General features: G+C 55.1%; 2 protein-coding genes across 10 annotated transcripts in view; one reads left to right on the forward strand and one right to left on the reverse strand.

The window, feature by feature from the left end:
• The window catches only part of MAP4 (microtubule associated protein 4), a 119,807-nt gene extending 111,431 nt beyond the window's left edge, over positions 1 to 8,376 (forward strand). For 6 of the 8 annotated variants that reach the window (XM_085226810.1, XM_085226804.1, XM_085226809.1 and 3 more), the window contains 4 exons: positions 891 to 972; positions 2,289 to 2,401; positions 4,306 to 4,483; positions 4,632 to 4,829. In XM_085226810.1, coding sequence (XP_085082936.1) covers positions 891 to 972; positions 2,289 to 2,401; positions 4,306 to 4,483; positions 4,632 to 4,639 — 381 coding nt within the window. In that variant the 3' untranslated portion in view covers positions 4,640 to 4,829. Of the gene's footprint in view, positions 1 to 890; positions 973 to 2,288; positions 2,402 to 4,305; positions 4,484 to 4,631 lie in introns of all 8 variants that reach the window. The other 2 variants (XM_085226807.1, XM_085226806.1) reach the window with 2 other exon arrangements.
• A 171-nt stretch (positions 8,377 to 8,547) lies between these two features.
• The window catches only part of DHX30 (DExH-box helicase 30), a 36,752-nt gene continuing 22,798 nt past the window's right edge, over positions 8,548 to 22,501 (reverse strand). For both annotated transcript variants that reach the window (XM_085226822.1, XM_085226821.1), the window contains 12 exons: positions 20,085 to 20,906; positions 16,145 to 16,223; positions 15,211 to 15,315; positions 14,228 to 14,403; positions 13,732 to 13,938; positions 13,320 to 13,401; positions 12,610 to 12,803; positions 12,370 to 12,529; positions 11,458 to 11,615; positions 11,173 to 11,276; positions 10,945 to 11,084; positions 8,548 to 10,111 (listed from right to left, as the gene is read on the reverse strand). In XM_085226822.1, coding sequence (XP_085082948.1) covers positions 9,876 to 10,111; positions 10,945 to 11,084; positions 11,173 to 11,276; positions 11,458 to 11,615; positions 12,370 to 12,529; positions 12,610 to 12,803; positions 13,320 to 13,401; positions 13,732 to 13,938; positions 14,228 to 14,403; positions 15,211 to 15,315; positions 16,145 to 16,223; positions 20,085 to 20,906 — 2,463 coding nt within the window. In that variant the 3' untranslated portion in view covers positions 8,548 to 9,875. The remainder of the gene's footprint in view (positions 10,112 to 10,944; positions 11,085 to 11,172; positions 11,277 to 11,457; positions 11,616 to 12,369; positions 12,530 to 12,609; positions 12,804 to 13,319; positions 13,402 to 13,731; positions 13,939 to 14,227; positions 14,404 to 15,210; positions 15,316 to 16,144; positions 16,224 to 20,084; positions 20,907 to 22,501) is intronic.

Raw genomic sequence — 22,501 nt, forward strand, 5'->3', positions numbered from 1 at the left:
ATCCCCGGAGATGTCAGGTGACTGCATGAAATGAAAGACACAGGGGCTAACTTTGGAGCAGGGGGGTCTTTCCCCCACCTGGAGCTGCAGGGAGGAGCTTTAAGGCGTGAAGCTGGGCTCGGTGCAGTGCGCTGGACCCACGGTCAGAGAATAGATGTTTTTAGAGCAGAAAGACCCAAAAACAGTGACTCCTCGCCTGCACCACTGGGCTAACATAGAGAAGATGCTTCTCCCCAAATTCAAACCGATGTCTGTAAGAGCTGTGTTGGAACATTTGGCTCATTACTGGTTTTGAAGATGGTTTGCTGAGCATGAATGTGTCACGATTTTACGGATGCATCACCCTAGATGTTTTTTTCCTGAGACATTTTCTCTGCCGGTATCAGATCACTGATAGAGTGAGGTTAAGCAGTGATGGGAAGCAGCTCCCACGCACTGCTTGTCTCTGAGGGCAGCTTGTTCTCACCAGTTGTTCCATCTGGGCACGATCATTGAACCACAGAACCATTGCAGTTGGAGAAGCTGAGATCCCCGAGCCCAACCTCCACTGAGCAGACAGGATGGGGAACGTGGCAATGAGAGCAGCTCCTCTCTGTCCCTCTGCCACGGATGTGCCATGAACTCAAAGCATTGCTGGTTCTTGCCCATATGTTAGCTTTGACCTGCCTTTAGTTTCTCTCTGCTCACATTAACTGCTCTGGGTTGGCGCAGGTCTACAGGTGATGCCAAAGCGTTGGGCATTCAGTGGCTGGGAGGTTGGGGGTAGGTAAAGAACACAGTGCAAAGGGGTGTGGGTTCAGGAGGTGTGACCCGATGGGGGGATGGCACGTTGGCCTCCAGATGCCCAGGAGTGGTTCTTTGTGTTCAGTTCTTTCTTTTTGTCTCTCCAGGTGCAGATCCAGAACAAGAAAGTGGACCTCTCCAAAGTGTCCTCCAAGTGCGGCTCGAAAGCAAATATTAAGCATAAGCCAGGTGGGGATTTTACCATTTCCTCATCGTTTGTCTGCAGAAGGTGAAGTCGTTTATGTATTGCCCTGCAGTACTGAAGTAGTTCAGGGGCTTTGTTGCTCCCAGGCATATTTCCAGAAGGGCTGCCTGGTTCGTAGTGGTTTCGAGTGCAGAGGAGGGACGGGGAGATGCCTTACCTTGGAGGTAACCCACTGCAGTGCTTGGATAGGCACCGGGGCTGCCTCTGGGGCATGGAAGCTTTATTCACACTCGGAGAGCTCCAGGGCTGTGCTGGGGAAGGAGCCATGGGAGGATGAGTGCCCTCTGTGCAGGTGGTAGAGCAGCTATGAAGGAAGCGTCAGCCTCCAGCTCAGCAGCAGCTCCTGATTTATTTGGGCTCTTCAGTGCCGTATTGAGATGAGGGTGCAGGAACTGTTTGTTCCCCACTGAGAGCACAGTGACAGCCTGCAGACTCCAGGCACCATGGCTGGCAGCACATTGTGCCTCTGTAGCATCCTGAAGCGTGGCCAGCATGCTGCCTCGTGCTGCTATGGCTCTGTGTGGGGGCAGCTACTGCACGGAGGACTCGTGGCAATGGAACATCCGTGTGCAAGGGATGAATCTCAGTGACCAGAGCTGGAAGCCATTTTCACACACTTGTGCTCCTGGTGTTTCCTGTCCCTCTCTGCCAGCACGATGGGTTGAAAGCAGTTCAGCCGTGCACACAGAGCTCCACAGTTGAACACATCACAGCTCCCGCGTTGAGAACGTGGTGCCACCACTGTGACCTCTGTTTGTTCAGCCATCTCATGATGAGCTCTGTGCAACAATGCTGCCCTTGTCCTGGGGTGAAAGCAGAGTGATCCATCCAGAACTCTCTGCTGTCAGAGGTTCTCACTGGTTTGGTTGGACCCGATCGGTTGGCTCCCACTGTTGGCCACACCAAGGTGGTGCCAGTGGGGGAACTGCAGCCATCCGTGTTGCTGAAGGGCTGTGGTTGTTTCCTGACCTTCGGTGCCCATCCATCTCCACGTGTGCCCTCAGTGTCCCCTCCACTTCCATCTCCTGCCATGGTGACACGTGGCTCTGTGTGTCCATCGCAGCTGTGGGGTGGGAATGGGAATGCACAGGGAGAATTTGGGAACCAATCTTAGGCATATTTGCAACCACTGCATTCTGTGGCATCTTTGCCTGTATTTCTGTTGTGGGCAACTTTTACGGTTGGACTTCATGTTTGCACGGTGGGATGCTGGGGGTTCCTCTGCGGGTCGGGAGGGGACGGTTGGGGTAGAACCATTCAGAGCCCCCCATGAATTCACTCCTCCTCAATCTTGTCCTAGGGGGAGGAGATGTCAAAATCGAGAATCAGAAGCTGAACTTCAAGGAGAAGGCCCAAGCCAAAGTGGGTTCTCTGGACAACGTGGGACATTTGCCAGCAGGAGGAACGGTGAAGGTGGGTGCAGCGAGCTCTGGTACATCAACGTAGGGCTGACATTTGCTTCTTCTCCTTCTCCCGCTGTTAGTGCAGCCCAGCCTCTCCACCCCGGCCTTTTATAGCCACCTCTTTCTATAGCCCGCTGTGAGCCCCAGCAGTGTGACTCACAGAGGAGAGCTATGAACACACTGGCAGCCTGAATGGGTCCCGCTGTGTGTTACGTGTAGGGCTCGAGCTGCCCCATCACATCCCTCCCCCAGCACCCTTAGCACGGGGTGTGCTCTGAGCTGTGGGACGTCAGAGGAGCTGTGCAGGACTTCCTCCCCTTCTCCTTTTGCTCCTCAGTGAAACTGCTGAGACCCCAGCTGCTATTGCTGGGAAATGGCACCAGCAGTCCGTCCCGCAGCTCAGCCCAAAGGCCCTTTGACTGAGGACGAGGGGGGATTTGTGCAGTGTTGTGTGATTCACAGCTTCTCCCCATGAAAGCAGAACTCGAGCTGCCCCCATCCTGAGCTCTGCAAATTGATGTCTGTTCCTTGGGGAGGGGAGGACCAAGTTGTGGTCCCAGAGTGCTTGGAGTGGTGCTGGGAACTGCAGCCTCGTACATCCACTTGTGCTGCAGCTTCTCTGGCAAATGCTGCTTCTGAATGGCAAAGCTGGGACCTGGCTGTGCCCCCAGCAGGAGGGGGGAAGCCCTGGACCACCGAGCCCTGTGCTCATCCCAGCATCGCTCCATGGAGCACCTGTGGGTGGTGGAGGGCCCTCAGGTGCTGCTGGGTTGGGCTGTGGGAGTGAATGCTGTTCCAAGAGCTGATGCTGCCCGGGAGGGCAGAGAGCAGTGCTGCACTGAGCCCCGTTAAAACGTGGCAAGAGGTGATGCTGGGACAGGCCGGGTCTCTCCCATCTCCAGTCCTTTGTGTAACCCTCAGACTGACAGAATGGGCTCAGCGAAAAGCTGAAAGCTGCTCTGGGAGAACTGCTGCATAGGTTGGGACAGAGACCTCAGTGCAGTGATGCATGACTGCTCCCCTTTGTTGGGGTCCCTACCCATATGCTGGTGCTGTTTGCTGCTAACTCAGGGCCTGTCAAATCTTAGCTGGTCTGCATTAGTCTCATTTTTCCCAGTCTCCATTGGAGCTGTGGGTGCCCTGGAGGTGCCCGAGGCCACGGCTGAGCCCTGGGCAGCCTGAGCCCTTGGGATGGGGCTGAGGGGTCCCTGCTAACCCAGCCATGCTGTGGTTCCATGGCTCTGTGATCTTTAAGGACCCTTCCAGCACAACCATCCCGTGGTTCTGTGATACGGAAGGTCATGGCCGTGCTTTAGTTGAGTAAGCAGGTACAGCAGCAGTCCTTGTTCCCCATGGAGGGGGCTTTATAGGGCAGGGGCACAGCGTAAGAGCAGAGCTGCTGTGAACTGGACGCCAGCAGGAGCAGGTGACCGCAGGTGGGATTTGGGGCAGAGCAGGACAGGGGCTTCTCTAAAGGCTGCCTTCCTGGGCCCAGTTCCTGTAGTCCAGCATCAAAGCTTGGCCATCCAGGTTGGGGATCCACTGCATTTCCTTTAGGTCTGGTGCATGAATGCATCCAAGAGAGCCGGTGGAAGCCCCTTCACTGTAGGCACCCGAGGTCAGGGGATGGGCTCTGAGCACCCGGTGGGTTGCAGGGAGTTGGGTTAGGTGACCTTCAAGGTCCCTTCCAACTCAAACCATCCCGTGGTCCTGTGAGTCCGTGGGAGGCGTTGGCTCCACGGAGCTGCACTCATCCAACTCAGCTCTGGGCACGCAGGGCTCTGCCCGCCTCCCGGCTCCGAGGGGCCCCGAGCCCACAGGGGGGGCGGAGGGGCTCAGACGTCACCCCCCGGCGCCCCGTCTCCTATTGACCGCTCCTGTCGTCCTCCCCACCCCGTTGTTGTCTCCTTGTAGGCTGAGGGCAGCGCGGAGCCAGAGCAGCTCCCGCCAGCCCCTCAGAACGGAGAGGTGCGAGCGGCGCAGGCAGGCAGCGCCCTGCAGGAGAATGGCGTAGGGCCGGCGGTGCCCACTGCCCTGAGCGGTGGTGACCAAAGGGAAATTCAGAGCTTCGAGACTCAGATACAAGAAACAAGTAAGTGCCCGCGCTTCTCTGCACGCTGCCGGGGGGTGGGAGAGCACCGGTCACAGCCCGCTGTCCTCCCAGCGTGGAGCTGTTTGTAGCGACGGCCGTAGGGTTCCTGCTGTTGTTTTAACTCGGAAAATTGCCTTTTATCTTCCAGGCATCTAACGATGACATTCTGCTATCGTCTCCCGTCCCCTTCTCCCCCTTCTTTCCTCTCCCCATCCCTCCCCCCTCTCCCCCCGCCCTTTGTCGCTGCAGATTGAATCCCACAAGCTGACGTTCCGTGAGAAGGCGAAGGCGCGCACCGACCACGGAGCGGACATCGTCGTCGCCTCCAAACCCCCCACCCTCCCCAGCAGCACCTCTGCCAGCGACAGCCCGGCCTCCCCGGCACCGCCGCAGCCGCCGGCTCTCCCCGCAGCGCTCCCGCAGCAAGGCTTGTGACCCCCCGCCCCGCGCCCCGTAACGCAGCTTGGCTCTCTTCACGCGGCCTCCGGCTTCACGCGGGACGGGGATGCGCCCAGCGGCCCCATCCCTTTGGCTTCCGGGGGTTTGGGGGTCGGTGCTGTGCTGTCCTGGGGGCTCCGGGGGGAGCGCGGCGGCGGCCGAAGCCGGGCTGAGTTAATAGGGATAAGCTGTGATTTCTTTCTTTTTAAGAGAACCCCCTTTTCCTCCTCGCTGCTTCGTTCCCTGACCCCATTGACGCCGTTACCACACACATTAGGGCTGTTTTAACTGTTGACTTTTACCTTTTATTCTTTGTGACGACGTGTTGATGATTTATCGTGCTACAAACCCACACTGAGGTTCCTTTCCTCTTTCCTTAACCATAGCAGAGTAGGGACATTAACCGCTGCTGCAGTGCTGCTTCTTACTGACATATCCAGCAGTCGTAACTTTTGTTGTTGGTTGGTTGTTTTGTTTTCTTTTTTTTTTAAATATTTTAAAAACGATGGAGCAAATTCATGGGATTAAGCCATGTCTGAAAGCGAAAGGCGTAGGGATGTGTTGAAGGAAAGCTTCTTGCTGAGCAGTTCAGGCAGAGCTGTGTTGGCTGCAGCTGGACACGTTGCGTTGGTGCCAGCCCCGGTGTGCGGCGAGGTTCGGTTGGCTGTTGGTTGGTTGTTGGTTGGATTTTGGCTGGCTGTAGTTTGGTTGTTGGTTGGTTGTTAGTTGAATTTTGGCTGGTTGTTGGTTGGCTGTTGGTTGGTTGTTGGTTGGATTTTGGTTGGTTGTTGGTTGGCTGTTGCTTGTTGGTTGGATTTTGGCTGGTTGTTGGTTGGCTGTTGGTTGGATGTTGGTTGGTTGTTGATTGGATGTTGGTTGGCTGTTGGTTGGATTTTGGCTGGTTGTTGGCTGTTGGTTGGATGTTGGTTGGATGTTGGTTAGTTGTTGGTTGGTACGGCCCAACTTGGGCTCATTCTGGCTGGAGGCTGAGCACGGGCTGTGCAGCTCTGTGGGCTCCTGGGCAGCTCCATGGCTTTGGGGCAGCTCTGTGGATTTGGGGCAGCTCCGTGGGTTTGGGGCACAGCTCCACGGCTTTGGGGCAGCTCCGTGGGTTCTGGGAAACCCCGTGGTGTGCAGGGCTTGGAGTGGGGCCAGGAAGTGCAGAGGGTGTGTGGGTGTGGAGCCGGGGAGGTGAGCAGCTGCGTGAGGCCTGAGCTCCTCGTTCCGTGTTTGCAAATGACACTAAAAAAGATGAAATGTAAATAAAAAAAGAAAAAGAAAAAAATAATAATAATAATAAACCAGAAAAGCGTTCTTGGGTCGTCAAAGTAATTTAAAGAAAAAAAAAGAAAAAAAAGAAAAAAAAAGAAAAAAAAAGCGGAATAAGGAAACACTGGGATCAAAGTCAATGGGAGCAGGCGCTGCCGGGGGCTGCGCGGAGGGGCGGAGGGAAGCTGATGGCTTCTCATGCTTTGTGGGAACGGTTCTTGGGGAAGCCGACAACGACACGATAACCCGGAATCTGTATTTACACACAAAGATTCTTATTGCACTTGTATTTTTTATATTAAAGTTTGCATGATTTCTAATAAAATGGCATTAAAATGTACTAGTTTGCATCCAAGTCGTCTGCTAGTTTCATAAGTGCTTTTTTCCTCTGGATACAAATTGAAACGAGCAATGCAGATTTGCACCTGAGCGGGGCGGTTATATATACCCACAGCCCTGCTGCCTTCCTCCTCCTCCTCTTCCTCCTCCTCCTCCTCCTCCTCCTCCCCCTCCTCACCACCTCCCCCCGTGCCCCTCCAGCTCCACAGAGGTCCTCCTGCCCCGCTCCCCCCCGCCTCCTGCACACCCCCCAGTATATATCACTGCCCCTCCGCTGTTGCTTCCTTCTTTCCATTACTAAATTCTGAACACCAGAGCTCCATCTCTGCAATCTGTCGATACGTATTTTTATTTCTATTTTTTAGTTTTCCCAGCACTTTTGGCATAGGGCTGTTGGAAGGAGGGGGCTCAGGGCAGCTCAGCCCCTCCTCCCCTCCTCCCAGAGCCGGACCGGAGCGCGTGTGGGGCCGGCGCTGCTCTGGGTCCCCAAAGAGGCAGACGTGGCCCCGCTCAGCTCCAGCACTGCCGTAGGAAAGCAGTGGCAACGCTGCACTTTATCTTTGGACCGCGTTGGGTCTCCCAGCCCCAACCCGCGTTGTGCCCACACATCACTGCTGACCCGCCGCAGCGCTGCAGGTCGGGGCGGTCACTGTGGGACGGCTGGATGCTGCTGGGGGCTGTGCTGATGGCGGGAGGCGGCTGCATGCAGTGCGTTGGGTTTTGGCTGTGCATGGAGGCTGCAGTAGAGCTGCTGGGGGCAGAGCAGGGCAGGGAGCAGTGCCTGGGGCTGCCCGAGGGCTCCGGGAGTTAAAAGTCTTTTGTGGGGCAAAAAAAATAATACTGATTACTTTTAATTAAGTTGTGGTTCGACTTTGATGCAAGGTGAATGTACGGCCGCGCGGCGCTGAGCCCGGGTCCCGGCTGCAGCGATGGCACAGCGCGGTGCTGGCTGTGGTGGAGATGCTGAGCGCAGGGATGTGCTCTGAGTGCTGTGCCCTGGGCTCGGGGTGGGAGCACCGAGGGGCTCCGAGTGGCCAAGTGGCTGCTGGCCCCCGGGGGCAGCCGTGTCATTGCCGGTGTGGTTACTATGGGCCTTTTTCTACTGTACAAGCAGTCTACTGTCCCGGCTGCGGACTGAATGTAGCGCGCTCTGCTGCCCCTGGGCTCCCCCCTGGCTCTCGGTGGTGGCATTTGGGCAGAATTTCTCAGCAGCAGCCCCCGGGTCTGGGCACAAAGCCCAGGGCACAGCAGAGGAGCGCTCCGTCCTTCACCCCATCCCCACCCAGCTTCCCCGCGGCGCTGCCCGTGCCATCCCTGCACGCAGAGCCTCGCTGGCCACCAGCTGGTGTCTGGGATCCATCAGACACGGGGCTCCTCCCGCACCTCCCGAGTGCTCAGCATCGCTCCGTCACCCCGGGATGGGGCACAGGATGTGGGGCAGCGCGTGCAGACGGCGCTGGGGACGCATTCAGCCCCATGTGGGGTGAGCACAGCACCAGGCTCCCGGCCCTGGGCAGTCATAGAACCCCTCTGCCTCAGTTTCCCCAGCCGTGGGGGGGACGATGCGTACCTCACTGTGAGGAGTGCGGGGAGCGTTGGCTACATGTGATGTGTTCTCATTATTTTGTGCTGTACGGAGGTCGTGCTGCAGCTCCAGGGTCGGAGCTGCACAGCAGTGGGGGCAGAGGGTTGGGGTCCCCCCTGGGGGCAGTGGGGCAGAGCTGCTCTGTACCCACGCAGGGCTGTGTGTGTCTGTCTCCTGAGCACCATTTCCTGATTTGATGTTGTGATTCTTCTTCCTATTGTAAACGAGTTGAAATAAATAAAGCTTCTCGATGTTGCCCTCAGCTTGGCTGTGTTGTTTGTGGGGGGGAGGCAGCTGGGGGTCCTTGGGGGGCTTCACCTACAACTCTTTGCCCCATAGGCTACAATGGAGAGCACACAGCCCCCAGCCCTACCCCGAGGGACACCACGCAGAGCCCCGCTCCCAGTGAACAGAAGGACGAGGACAGAGGCAGTTACTACTCTATCCCTTTTTATTGTCTTTAATCTATGTTGTAAAAAGATCCAGTATCACATAACAGCCACTGAAGTATCCCAATATCACACTAGTTCTGAACCATTTAGACAATAGCTTAGTCTTTTTTTTTTTTTCTTTAAACCTGCTGGAAGGGAAAGAAAAAAAAAAACCAAACCCATACTGCCCCTTATACAGGCTGAAAGAAACAAACACTGCTCAAATCAGAGTGACAACCTCAAGCAAGTGAAATGAATGAGTTCCGCACGCTGCGCCCATCGCCGCCCATCAGTTCGCACGGCCGGGGCTGCAGCTCCGCTCCTAAAAGGCCGCGAGGAGGAAATGAAACCGCAGTGCAGAACAAAAAGGGGCCCCGGCGCTGACTTCAGGTACAAATTGCGTAAGAAATGGTGAATAAAAACAAAACGTGGGCCCTCAGCATCGCCCCCAGCACTGCCCGCAGCCCAGCGGCCCACAAGGGACGAACGGAACGAAGCCTCACAACAGCCCTGTGAGGTAGGTGACACCGACAGGGAATGCGTGGCAAAGCCGGGATTGAACTCCAGGGCTCCTTCACTGCTGCGCCCGTCCCAGTCCTCCTCCTGCACAAACGTGGTCCCCGCTCGTAGAAAACAAAAGGTCTGTGCCTGTGCTCCTGGCCGCCTGCAGGAGCCGCGCTCGCAGGCACACTGACAGCAACAGTGGTGTCCTGTGGTGCACAAGGACAGGGATCCGGCCTCCTCGGCGTGGCGAGGACGAGAAATCATACAAAATCATAAGAACAACGCAAGAGACAAAAAGTACAGGCAGATCGGGAACAACGAGTCACATCTCACAGGGTGCCAAGGCACCACGGATCCCACGGCGTCACCGGTCCCGAGCCGAGCGGCGCCTCCGGGCCTTTCGCCCCCGTGCCGGGCTGGGGCTGCTGCCTGCACCGGAGCCGTGGAGCTGTGCTGCCGCTGCTGCGACCGACGGCTGAGATCCGCCCTCCGGAGCTGGAGAAGCTCAGCTCTGCCCCAGCGCTGCTCCCTCCCGGCCCTGTGGGGATGGGCAGAGGACGGCACAGCCGCATCCTTGTGGTCCAGTTCAGGGTGAGCGGCGCCCAACGGGTTCCATCGGCGCTTCCAGTCCACGGCGGGCGGTGCTGCGCTGGTTGTTCCTCCTGGTGACCATGCACGGAGCCGACAGCAGGAGATCAGACAACATTAATCTTCTAGGATGGAGAGAGATGACTTCACAAGGGATAAATAGAACTTTTATTTAAATAAACATTTGTGAACATCTTTATACAAATTACAAGTCCCCACAAAATCCTCCGGCTCCGCCTCAGGCGCCGAAGCTGCCAGGAGGGCCTTTGAGCAGATCCACCAGGATGTCGAGCAGCTGGCTGTGCTGGTGGTGCAGGTCGCCGGGGATGGCCGCCATCTCGTAGCACAGACACGTCTCCACCATCTTGGAGAGCGAGACGCGGAAGTCGCGCAGCAGGCGGATGGTGTAGGAGTCGCCCTCCAGCACCAGGAGGTCGCTGTCCGTCAGGGAGACGGTCGCTCGCCAGCCATCGTCTTGGGGAGAAGAGAGCGGGTGAGGAGTGAGAACGGCGTGGAGCTGCTGCTCCCCACTGCCAGGGGCAGCACAGGCACTGCAGTGCTCTCTGGGCTCTACTGGGCCAAACCAACCCCGTGAGCACAGGGCGCAGCTCCAGCCTGTCTGCACCACTGGGCTGGAGCCCAACAGCAGCAGCAGCCAAAGTGCAGGGGCTAAAGCAGCACACACAGCAGGAATCATAGGATCACGGAATGGCCGGGCTTGCAAAGGCCCACGATGCTCATCCAGCTCAACCCCCTGCTGTGTGCAGGTCACCAAAGCAGCCCAGGCTGCCCAGAGCCACATCCAGCCTGGCCTTGGATGCCTGCAGGGATGGGGCATCCACAGCCTCCTTGGGCAACCTGTTCCAGTGCCTCACCACCCTCTGGCTGAAAAACTTCCTCCTCATATCCAACCTAAACCTCCCCTGGCTCAGTTTCAAACCATTCCCCTTGTCCTATCACCACCCACCCTCACAAACAGCCGTTCCCCCTCCTGTTTATCTGCTCCCTTCAAGTACTGAAGGCCACAATCAGGTCTCCCTGCAGCCTTCTCTTCTCCAAGCCAAACAAGCCGTGTTCCCTCAACCTTTCCCTCCAGCCTTCTGACCATCTCAGTGCCCTCCTCTGGACCCGCTCCAAGAGCTCTGTGCCTTTCTTGTACTGGGGGCCCCAGGCCTGGACGCAGCACTGCAGATGGGCCTCACAAGAGCCGAGCAGAGGACAACCTGCTCCTCCCCACTGAAGCCCAGCCCGGCAAATCACTCCCCCAGGGCTCACCCCCAGGCTGCCCCTGGGCCCTGCACACTCACCTCGGACGTGGATGTCCGTGTCGGTCATGAGCAGCACAGCCAGCGGGTGGACCTGGGAGGAGTCCCGCACAAACACCCCTCCGTTGGACTTCACCGCCATGAAATACGTCAGCCAGCGACTGTACAGCTTGGAGGCCTCCCTGCACGGGGGAACCCTGTCAGCTTCTGCCTGACGCAGCAGAGCCCCGAGGCTTTGGGCTGCCACCTTCACACATGTGGGTCGCTCACCTGTTGATGGTGGACTTGTGAAGCAGAACAGTGCCGGCCTTCGTCCGGTACGCGTAGCTGTTGGGCTTGAACTTCCCTTGGCGGGTCACCTTGCCTTGTCTCACCTGGAAGGAGAAGAACACCTCAGGCACCGCCCACAAGCAGCCTCCCCACAGCTGTGTCCCGGAGAAAGATCCCACCTGGATGGCTCCCAGCCAACCTACAAGAACTGAGCAGTGCAGCCTGCTCCTCACAAGGAGGATCCAGCAGGCCCAGCACAGTGACTGCAGGGCGGGGAGCCTGTACCTGGATGAGGTTGGGGTAGAGTCCGGCCATGAGGACTCCCTTGACCAGTTCCTCCTCTTCGCTGTACTGGTTACATACAGATGAAGGCATGGTGCAGTCAGATGGGGAGGACACCAGGAAGGCTTCATAGAGGTTCTCTGAGAACTGCTTGACAAGGCCTGTGGGGAACAGATGGCATTGCTGAATCACCCTCTGTTCTCCCACCAGCACTGAAACGACCCCAGCAGGGCAGCCCCAGCTCCAGCTCAACTTGGAGGCTCTGCCTTGGCTCCAGAACAGACTTTCCTGCCTGTGGCCTTCTGCAGCCAAGGCTGCCTCTGCACTCCTGAATTCCAAAGCCAGGACTCATCTGCAGGCCTATCCCATTTCTGCATTCTGCTTTTCATAGAACCATTCAGGTTGGAAAAACCCTCTGAGACCCCCAAGCCCACAAGCCCACCCCCACCCTGCCCACGGACCACAGCCCTGAGTGCCACATTTCCACAGTTCTGGTCACCCCCCCACCCCCGGGCAGCCGTGCCAGTGTCCAACCACTCTTAGGGAGTAGGAGTTGTTCCTAGTATCCAACCTGAACCTCCCCCTGTTGCAATTTGAGGCCATCACCTCTCATGCTATTGCTTCTAGGAGCAGAGGCCAAACCCACCTCACTCCAACCTTTCAGGAGCTGTAGGGAGCAGTGAGGTCTCCCCTAAAGCCTCCTCTGCTCCAGACCGACCCATCCAATCCCTCAGCCACTCCCCATAGCACCGTGGCTCCAGACCCCCACAGCTCTGCTGCCCCTCTCTGGACACACTCCTGGGCCCCCATGTCTTTCTGACAGTGCAGGGCCCAGCACAGCACTGAGGTATTAAACAGGAGCAGTGCTTCAGCCTCTTCAGGGGACGGGAGGAGGAGGCAGCCTGTGGGACTCACCGTTGATGAAGCGAAGGCTGGGGCCGTACAGGTAGTAGTCCTGCAGGTAGTTATCCCTGGCACGACTGTCTCTGCGTCTCAGCACCTCCTCCCAGCCTGCCACAGCCCTGACGAAGGCGAGGTGATCGCTCCCGCTCTCCCTGCTCAGAACAGCCTTGGCCTGCCAGAGGGACAACAACGTCAGCCAGGCGACAGCCCCTCTCCCGCCCGCTTCCACCCTCCTCCAGGAGGTCTCCTCACCTTGTCCACCTCCGCACGGTTCTGCAGGCTGCTGCTGAAGGGGTCCCGGGTGAGGCAGGAAACGATGACGAGCAGAGGGTGGAGGCAGCGGTAGATGGATGCCAGGACAATGGCCTTCGCCAGCCGAGGGTCTGTGGAGATCTGGGCAAGGCGTTTGCCCAGGGTGGTGAGGGCTTCTCGCTGGTCCAGCACCCCTGCAAGAGTCGCACGCGAGGGCGTAAGCAGCAGCTCCAAGCAGGAGACAAGTGGCAGCCAGCTGCTTTGGGCATCTGCCAGGAGGATCTTACCGCGCTTGGATTATTGGGTGTAACCCCAGATACAGCACACAGCACAGGGGTCGTGGAATCTCAGAATGGTTGAGGTTGGAAAGGGCCCCAAAAGCCTCCCAGGCCCAACCCCTGCCATAAGCTGGCTGCTCCCCAGCTCTGGCTGCCCAGGGCCCAGCCACAGCCTCAACCACCTCCAAGGGTGGGCAGCACAGCTCGGGGCAGTGCTGGCGCCTCACCAACTTCTGAGTAAAGATCTCCCCTCTCCTTGAGCAAAGCAGTGCAGGAAATGAACCAGCACTACAATGTGTGCAGCTCTCATCCCTATCTGGGGACAATCCTGCCCAGTCTGTCCCACAGGATCCTGTGCCAACTCTCACTTCCCACATTCAGACAGCAAACACGTTCCCATCACGCCCACACCAGGACACTGCATTTGCTCACCGATTTCCTGCAGCAAAATCACTGCTTCATCCACAGCTTTGATGTCAGGGCTGTCCAGAGCCTTGGAGAGAAATTCAACTGCCTGCAATACACAGAGGGAAAACAAAAGGTATGTTTCCCAGCGCATGGGAAAGCCTCCGTGAGCCCACTATTCTGCCCCAGGGCCATGAGTTCCCCTCCTTGTTTCCCCTACAGGAACATAAGCACAATCCTCTCCACTCACGCACAGAGTCTAGCTCTAGACATACTCTGTAATCAAAACAATCTCTGTATTTTCTGGTCTTAACTGCTCTAGATAGCAGAGCATTTGGGGAAGCAAGAACTAGAGCCATCAGCATCGTGGACCGAGGTAAGAGCTGATCTCTGGAGCGGGCCCCTGGCCCACTGCATCCTGGTTCAGTTGGGTGCTTACTGTTTTCTCTGGCATGTGGATCTTGGCCTGAACCACCAGGTTCTCCAGCGGGGTGCGCAGGATCTCTGGAACCTGGTAGGTTGGCATCTTGTCCAGGCGGCTGCGAGGGAAGAGGTGATAGGCAAACCCCGACTGGCAGCGGCCAGCGCGCCCTCGCCGCTGCACGACGTTCGATTTGGACACCCAGACTGTTTCCAGGCAAGACACCTGGAAGAAGAAAGATTAGGTGTGAATGCTCCTGCAGCTGTCTGCCCGGTATACACAGAGCCTTCCTCTGCTCTGCAGGCCTTGGACACTCCTCACAACCGATGGGCCATCCTGCTGAAGGGCAGGAGAAGCCGTATCATCCCCCCGCATCCTCGCACTGCCGGTCTCCAGTGAGCAGCAGTGCAGAGGCCCGAGGCACTCAGCACATGGATGGCATCAGGATGCCATCTGCTGCACACCCGCCCGGTCTCCAAAGCTCAGTGCTCCCCACACGGCCCTGGACCGGTACCTTGGTCTTCAGATCGTAGCGCTCCTCCTTGTGCGTGCCACTGTCCACCACGTGGACGATGTCGTTGATGGTGATGGAGGTCTCAGCGATGTTGGTGGCCAGGACAATCTTCCTGACACCAGGTGGAGGCCGTTGGAAGATGTTCTGTTGGTCCATCATGGGGATGTTGGAGTGCACTGGCAGAGAAAAACAGAGTCAGCCCTGCTGAGCTGCTTTGCTGCACAAGGATGAGGTGACTGGCACCGTCGGATTCCCATCCCATCCCCTTCCCCAGTCCGGTTCTTCAGCTTCCCCTTTTCAAAAGGTCTGTGAGGCAGGAGACAGCTAGCCCCACTGTTGCCAGGTTTAACTTGATCAGAAATGCATGCTGACAAGAGCCTGTAACATTTTTATATCCTATTTTCCATACCACGTATCAGTGACAGATTTCCAGCAACTGCACAAAGCAGCAGAGAAGCACAGGAATGTGCAGCTCTGTCAGAACACCTGCATTAATCAGCAACTGAGCTGTTCAGAGATGCACCCCTCTGACCTGACACTGAATACAGAAGACTGTTAAAGCAAGAAATCCAAAACAGAACAAAAATCTTTCAAGCTTTGCAGGGAAATACTGACTTGTTTTAGGTCTCCCTCCTGGGATACAGAACATTACATTCATAAGTAGAAGGTTAGCAACAGACATCCCACAGAACAGTCCTGAAGAGCTCTTTTATCAAGGCTCAGCATGCAGCTCCAGTGACACAGAATGCATCGGTCTCCTCCTCACCTAACTCTGCACTGCTGGAGGCAGACAGGAGGCCAGCTAATCTGATCACACACAGGTTTGGCCAGCCTCTGCTAGGAGTTATCTGTGCTTTACATGCACCTCTACGTACATCAGAGCACACAGACTCGCTCTGTATCTATGTGCCACTGCTGAAGGGGTTCATGCAGTCAGCTGGCCCCTCCTCCTGGCTGCTGGGGAGAAGCCAGGCCCATCTCACCTGGCAGGACGAGGTACCGGCTGTTCTGAGAGCCCAGCATCTCCAGCAGGCGCTGCTGCACCCCTTTGATTTCCTGCCACCCGGGCAGGAAGCAGAGGATCCCACCTGTAACAGAGCAAGAACACGTGATGTGGGAATCCAAGCATCCCTCCCCAGCTGGGGACACAGAAACTGCCTCTGCTGCACAGACAGAACATGCCCATTATTTCCCCTCAGTCTAAGAAACCTGCAAAGCAGGGCCCAGGGCTGTGATGCCCACTGCCAGCTGATCACTAAAGAAACTGCCATCATACTTCTGAACAAATGACAGACACAGCCATTAAGGGCAGTCCATCCCAGCGCCTGTGAACTCATTAGGTCAGAGTTTAAAACCAACAAGGAACAAGGCTAGCTGCGTTCTGGAAGTGAATACCTTCTATCAGCTTTAAAACACTGAAAGCCCTTAAAAGTAATCTGAGAATATCGCCTTCTTCACAACACCATCACCTCCTAGGGAATGGCTCTTGGTGGGATGGTTCTGCAGTACAGGAATGCAACCAAACAGTGCAGCACAGGTTGGTGCACAAATGACTCCAGCACTTCAGCCCAGCAACTGTATCTCGGGACACAATGACTGAGGCACCAGTGCAGGAGCAGCATCCAACCCAGCTTCCAGATATCCTTCTGGACTCCAGAAATAACTCTGTGTTATTTCTCACTCTGAGCTCTGTTCTCTTCCTCTGGTTGAGGCACGGAGGACTCAGATGTTGGCTCAGTCAGAGACTCAGAGTGAGGTCACATCACACTGCCTGACACCACGCACTGCAGCAGGAATTCAGGGTGGCCTCGCAGAACCCAGCACAGTATTTTCTCTGCCAGTGTCTGGGCTCTGCGGATACCACTTCTTTTTTTTCCCCAGGAAAAGTAAAAGGGAAGGGGGCAAAGCAGAACCTACCTGGTTCTCCGTGGGCGTCAATCTGGAGTACAAGGTCGGTGATCAGATCAAGATCAAGGACACATTCATCATCTGATTGCTGGATAAAACAGTAAGCACAGCAAGGTAACGTTTTGATACAGGCACTAAGGGAGCTGACAGGAAGAGTGCCGTCCCAGCTCTGCTGTTTGTAAATAGAGAAGGTTTCATGGGTGAAGTGATGAGTGGTGGCTGCCTCAACCACGGTGACCATGCAATGGTTGAGCTGAAAATCTCTGGTGATATGGAGAAGACAGGCAGCAGGGCTACTACCATGGATTGCAGGAGAGCAGGCTGCTCGAGGAACTGGTTAATAACAGGAATGGGGGTCTACCACTGGTGGTGACATCTGAAGAGCCACCTCTTAAGAGTGTAGGAACGGGCAATTCCAGCATATTGGAAGCCAAGCAAGCAGGCAGCCTGGCTGAAGAGGGAACTCCTCCTAGAACTCAGGCAAAAAGCCAAGTGTATGGGCTTGGAAGCAAGGTCAGGCCATACAGAAGGACTGCAGAGATGCCCTCTGCCTTCACAGGGAGAAATTCACATGGCCAAAGCTCAGAACTGAAGCTGGCAGGTTGTGATGGATAATTAAAGAAACGTGGTGCGTTTTTCTGTTTGGTTGGTTTTTACTTGATAAAGTTGGCCATCTCCAAACAGAGATCAGATAAAGCAGACATTTAATGGCTTCTTCACCTCCACCTTAACACCAACCCTGGGTTGCAGCACCACAACCTGTGAGTGATAAGCTCCCAGCTGACTTGATTTACTGCTGCAACTGAATGCAATTAGTCCATGGACTCCAATGGGATTCATCCCAGGGTCCTGACAGACCTCTCTGTTATCTGCTGGCAGTCTTAGCAATTTGGTCACTTCTGGTCAAGTGGAAGCCTGCTCACATTATTCTCATCTTCAAGAAGGGCAAGAAAGATGACGGTGGTAATCAGTACCTGGTCAACTTCTGAAGACTGCTCTAGGAGTTACTGAAAAAACACGTGCAAGATGCCATCAGTCAGAACCAACATGGGTTCACAACAGACCAGTCATGCCTTACTAGCTTTATATCTTTTATGACAAGGTTCCACTCCCTTCTTTCCACCCACTAGATATGGGCTACAGGGATTCTGGCAAAGCCTTTGATAATCTCACAGTATCCTTCTAGACAAAGTGCCCAGCATACAGCCAGACACACACAGAGCACGATGGTGAGGACTGGCTGATGGGCCAGGCTCAAAGGGCTCCAGGGCACACAGCAACATCAGGCCTGTGGCCAGCAGCCAGGTTCTGCAGGGCTTCATTTTAGGGCCAGTTCTCTTCAATACTTCAATCAACGACCTGGACACAAGAGCCGAGTGCACTCAATACATTTCTGGATGATACTGAACTGGGAAGAGCCACTGATTCCCTTAAGGTTAAAGAGGCCTTGCAGAGCAGTCTTGATAGAGTGCTGGGCAATCACCAACCACGTGCAATTAACTAAGAGCAAACAACAAATCCTGCAGCAGGGATGGTGTAATCCTGGACGTACGCAGAAGCTGGGGACAAGTGGCTGGAGTGCAGCCCCACAGAAGGGATCGAGGGGTTCTGCTTAATGGTAAGCTCAATAGGAGTCAACAACATGCCTGAGCAGCCCAAAGGGGCAGGGGTGTCCTGGGGTGCATCAAGCACTGTTTAGCTCACTGGATGAAAGAAGTGAGAGTGGTCACACTGTACTCAGCACTCCTGTGGCCTCACCTCAAATACTGTGTGCAGTACTTTGGGATCCACAATATAAAGGATATAAAAATATCAGAATGTGTGCAAAGCAAGGCAACAAAGAGTGAAAGGGTTAGAGGGCACAATTTATGAGGAGCAGCTGAAGATACTTGGTTTGCTCCACTTAGAGATTAAGGGATGACCTCACTGCTGTCTGCAGCTTCCTCATGATGGGGAGCAGAGGAGGTGCTGATCATTGGTGGCAGAAAGCAAGCGGCTGGCTCCCAGCTGGGTCAGGCAAGGATCAGGATGGATATTAGAGAATTCTTCACTCAAGAGATGGTCAGGCACTGAGACAGGCTGCCCAGGGAAGTGGTCACAGCCCCAAGTTTGCTGGGTGCTCAAGAAGCATTTGGACAACTCTCACATCTACAGTTCAACTCTTAGTTTGCCCTGTGTGGAGACAGATTTGGACTGAACAATCAGTGTGGGTTCTTCCAATTCTGGATACTCTGTGATCCCAGGAGGACCCGTGTGGAGGAATAAGTAGTGATCTAGCAGAAAGGTGCACAGATTCCCAAAACAGCTTCTGGAGAGAGCAAGTGCCTGTAGCTGGATGGCCTCCCCAGGACCAGGAACCTCAGGAGCCTGGTCTGGCTCCATCTGGCACTTGCTCCAGTCACAGCCACTGCCAGCTTCCTCTGCTGTGTTGTGAATATGCAGTCTCTTTCCTGTTCTCCAGACTTGAAAGATAGGTGACACTCGGGAACCTCTACTGAATAGCACCTCATAAGTAGCAACACTTCAAGGAAATTTCAGGGGACAGAACTATGCCACGTGTACCCCAGGCCTTCAAGTCCACCAGGTACAGAACAGCAGCTTTTATGTCTCAGTAATTTGGAACAAGTGTGTCAGGCCAGCCTACAAGGAGCAGGGTAAAAATCCCAGCCACAACAGAAAGAGGAAGGCGGCCCTGAATGCAACGGGACACCCTCAGCAAACCTGCTGATGATACAAAGCTAGGAGATGTGGCTGATGCACCAGATGGTTGCTCAGACACAGAGAGGAACTTCCACAGGCTGACAAGAAACCTTGTGTGGTTCGGAAAGAAGAAAGGCAAAGTCTCCAGCCTCAGGAGCAAACTCCCCATGTGCCAGGACAGGCTGAGGGCTGGCCAGCTGGAAAGTTGCTTAGAATCCTGATGGACACCAAACTGAACACAAGCCAGAAGGAGTTCCAGCTCCCCAGGCTGCACCAAACACCGCCAGCAGGCTGACAGAGGTGATCCTGCTCCTCTGCTCAGCTCTGGTGAACGCACTCTGCCCCAGGTCTGGGCTCCCCCATGAAGCAGAGCCACCAGAGCGAGTCCAGGGAAGGGCCATGAGGAGGATGAAGGGTCTGGAACACGTCTGCTGTGGAGAAAGACAGAGAGCCTGCAGTAGAGGCAACATAACCTGTATAATTATTCAATGGGAACATCCAATATTTTCTAATGAAGATGAGGGAGCCAGGCTCTTCTTGGCAGTGCCCACTGACAGGGCAAGAGGCAACGGGCACAAATAAAATGCAGAAAATTCTATTTAAGCACAGGAAAAATCCATCTTTACTCAGAGAGAGATTGAACATTGGAGAAGCTGCAAAATATCTACCCTTGGAGATCCTCAAAACCTCCTCCTGAGCAGCCTGCTTGGGCTGACCATGCTCTGAACAGGGGGCTGGCCTAGATGAACCTGCAAGTCTTCCAATCTTAAGCACTCTGTGATTCCGTGTCCTGCCACTGAAGTGAGATTACCCACAGCACACATCTGGAGGCACTCTCCAGAACAACGTGGAGCAGTCAGACTAGTTGCAAAAAGCAGCCATGAAGGAATCGAGTCATGGAAGACGAGGAGTGCCCGGGTAACACGGCTGCTCCAAGACTTTCATGCTGCATCCACACAAGCACACTGAGCTGTTAGCTTACTCAAACGTACACACACTTCATGCCGAAGAGGGGAAAAAAGCAACTTAAACCCAAATATGAAGCTGCCTTTACCCATAACTTAACTAAAACACAAGGGATACAGCTAAGCCAAATTTAGCTGGTGAAAGTTGACTTGGAACAAAAGCTAAGCGAACACTGCTAACGAACAACAGGAAAGAGGGACCAGTCCCAGGCCCAAACTCTCCCCCTGCTGATATGCCAGAAGCCAGTCCCTTGGCCAGGGGAGCAGCTGCATACCATACCCACCTTTATCTCATAGTGCCGGTGTCGGTGCCTACCCAGCTTGGCCAGGATCTCCTCCAGGTAGTACTCCTTCACCGGGTACATGAAACCCGGCACCTTGACCACAGGGCAATCCCCAAAGTAATGTGAGAAACGCTGATTGTCTCCTGTGGCGCTCATCAGGACCAGGCGCAGGTCGGGGTTGAGCTTCTGGATGCCTTTGAGCAGGATGAGCAGGAAATCCGTGTTGACATCTCGTTCGTGGACCTCATCGACCACGACGTGGCTGACGCCCTCCAGACTGGGGTTTCCCTGCAGCTTACGCAGCAGGATGCCCACGGTGCAGAAGAGCAGGGCTCCCCCCCGGGCTGGGGGTTTGCTCTCCAGCCGCACCTGGTAGCCCACGTTCTTCCTCATGTTGGGACCCAACTCCTGTGCCACACGCTGGGCCACCGAGATGGCGCTGATCCTCCTGGGCTGCGTGATGACGACGTTGCAGCGGGCGCCGCGTCCCTCCAGGATGTAATGTTCCAGCAGGAGCTGAGGGATCCTGGTGGTTTTCCCACAGCCCGTGTCTCCTGCTATCACGACCACGGGGTTCTGCTCGATGGCTGAGAGGATGGTGTCCTTGTGAGGATCCACAGGCAGCGGGTGGCTCTCCTGCCACGAGGATCCTCTCCTTTTCCAGAGGGCCAGCAGGTTCTGACTGAGGCGCACCTCCTCCGCTTCCAGCATAGGGATGTACGTCTTCCCCGTGATGGCATCGCTGATGGCGCCGGACTCCTTGCTCAGGTTCATCATGTCGTCAGCAATCCGGGGCCTGGACTCCCTGATGTCCACCGGATACTGGGAGAGACAGAGGAAGTTGTGAGGGACGGGGAGTTTGGTACCAGCCATCAGAAGGAAAAAAAGAAATAAGTGCCCCAAATGGACTCAGTCAGATGGGTTTTGCAGTGACCAAAAAGCTACATTCAAATCTCTTTAGGCTTTGCGTAACTCAGCCTCCAAATTCTCACTTTAAATAACCTCAACGCAGACTGCAACTTGAGCAGCTCCCTGCAACTTCCTTACTGTGTCTCCTGAAATCCAGGTTGGATATGAGGAGGAAGTTTTTCACCCAGAGGGTGGTGAGGCACTGGCACAGGTTGCCCAAGGAGGCTGTGGATGCCCCATCCCTGCAGGCATCCAAGGCCAGGCTGGATGTGGCTCTGGGCAGCCTGGGCTGCTGGTTGGTGACCTGCACACAGCAGGGGGTTGGGACTGGATGATCTTTGAGGTCCTTTTCAGCCCAGGCCATTCTGTGATTCTATGATCTGTCCTGACAGAAACACTGACACCAGTGTGTGAACTGACAGGCACAGAACTCTACCTTATACTCTTCAACTCAGTGTCTACACTGTATGCAAGTGATGCATCCACCCCAGAAACCAAACGTTTGATACCATCGAGTTGTACCACCACTCTCTTCACACTCAGGAAGTCCAGACGGGTAACTTGCACAAAATTTAAGTGGTTAGCTAGGTCAGAAATATTCAATCCTGGTTAAATTTAAAAAAAAGCCAGACATCCCACAGGAATAACTAAAAGGAGCAACAGTGGGTCAGGAATTGACAGGAACACAAACCAAACCATAGACCCAGATGTTCAGAGGATTGAAGGTCCGGCTGCAGATCAGTAGTTCTGGATTCAGGCTTCTTCAGAGTCACAAAAGCAAGCCTTGCATGCACTGTGGCAGCTCATGGCACGTATACGTGGAGGCAGACCAAGCACTCACAAGATGCTGCTGTTTTTCTACCTTTTCCAACCCTTGATTCAGCCACTTAGAACAGCTCATTGAGAAACAGCTGCTGCCTTAGGCACAGGCTTGGCTTCTTAACATACTCACCGCTGCTTCATTTATGGTATCTGCAAAAACTGTAAACATCCCCAGAGAGCTCCATCGTTCAGCTCCAAAGTGCAGCAGTGTGCACAGTGACTACTTGCCACCTTCCAAACATGGGCATTACTTCCAGTGACTTCAATTAGCTGCAGACATTTGTACCTGTGGTACACTCATCCTCATCTAACCTCAGCACTAACTCCTGCTTTGACAATGAATGCTGCCAGGGAACTCTGCTTCAGCTCCTGCCAGCCTCCCAGCAGGGAGAGGGATCTCCTGGGTGAGCACAGGCAGGTGCTGGGGGATCTGCACCCAGCACTAAATTACATATGCTAGAAGAGACACTGCCAAAGAAGATCTGCAAATTTACCAGCAGCTGGCACTTGTAAAGGAGCAAAGCAGATCCAGTTTTAGGGAAGCAAGATCTGCTTGTAACAAAGAATCCAGAGAAGGCCCACTGCACATAAAGGGTCTCCTTTCCCCAAGCCTCAACAAAGACCGATCAGTTTTGTGGCAGAACACTGAGCCATAAACTCCCCCAACACTACGGCACAGAGTTCCC

The sequence above is a fragment of the Meleagris gallopavo genome, chromosome 6, assembly GCF_905368555.1.
Source record: "Meleagris gallopavo chromosome 6, MGAL_WU_HG_1.1, whole genome shotgun sequence".
In the NCBI taxonomy this organism is placed as follows: Eukaryota; Metazoa; Chordata; class Aves; order Galliformes; family Phasianidae; genus Meleagris; species Meleagris gallopavo.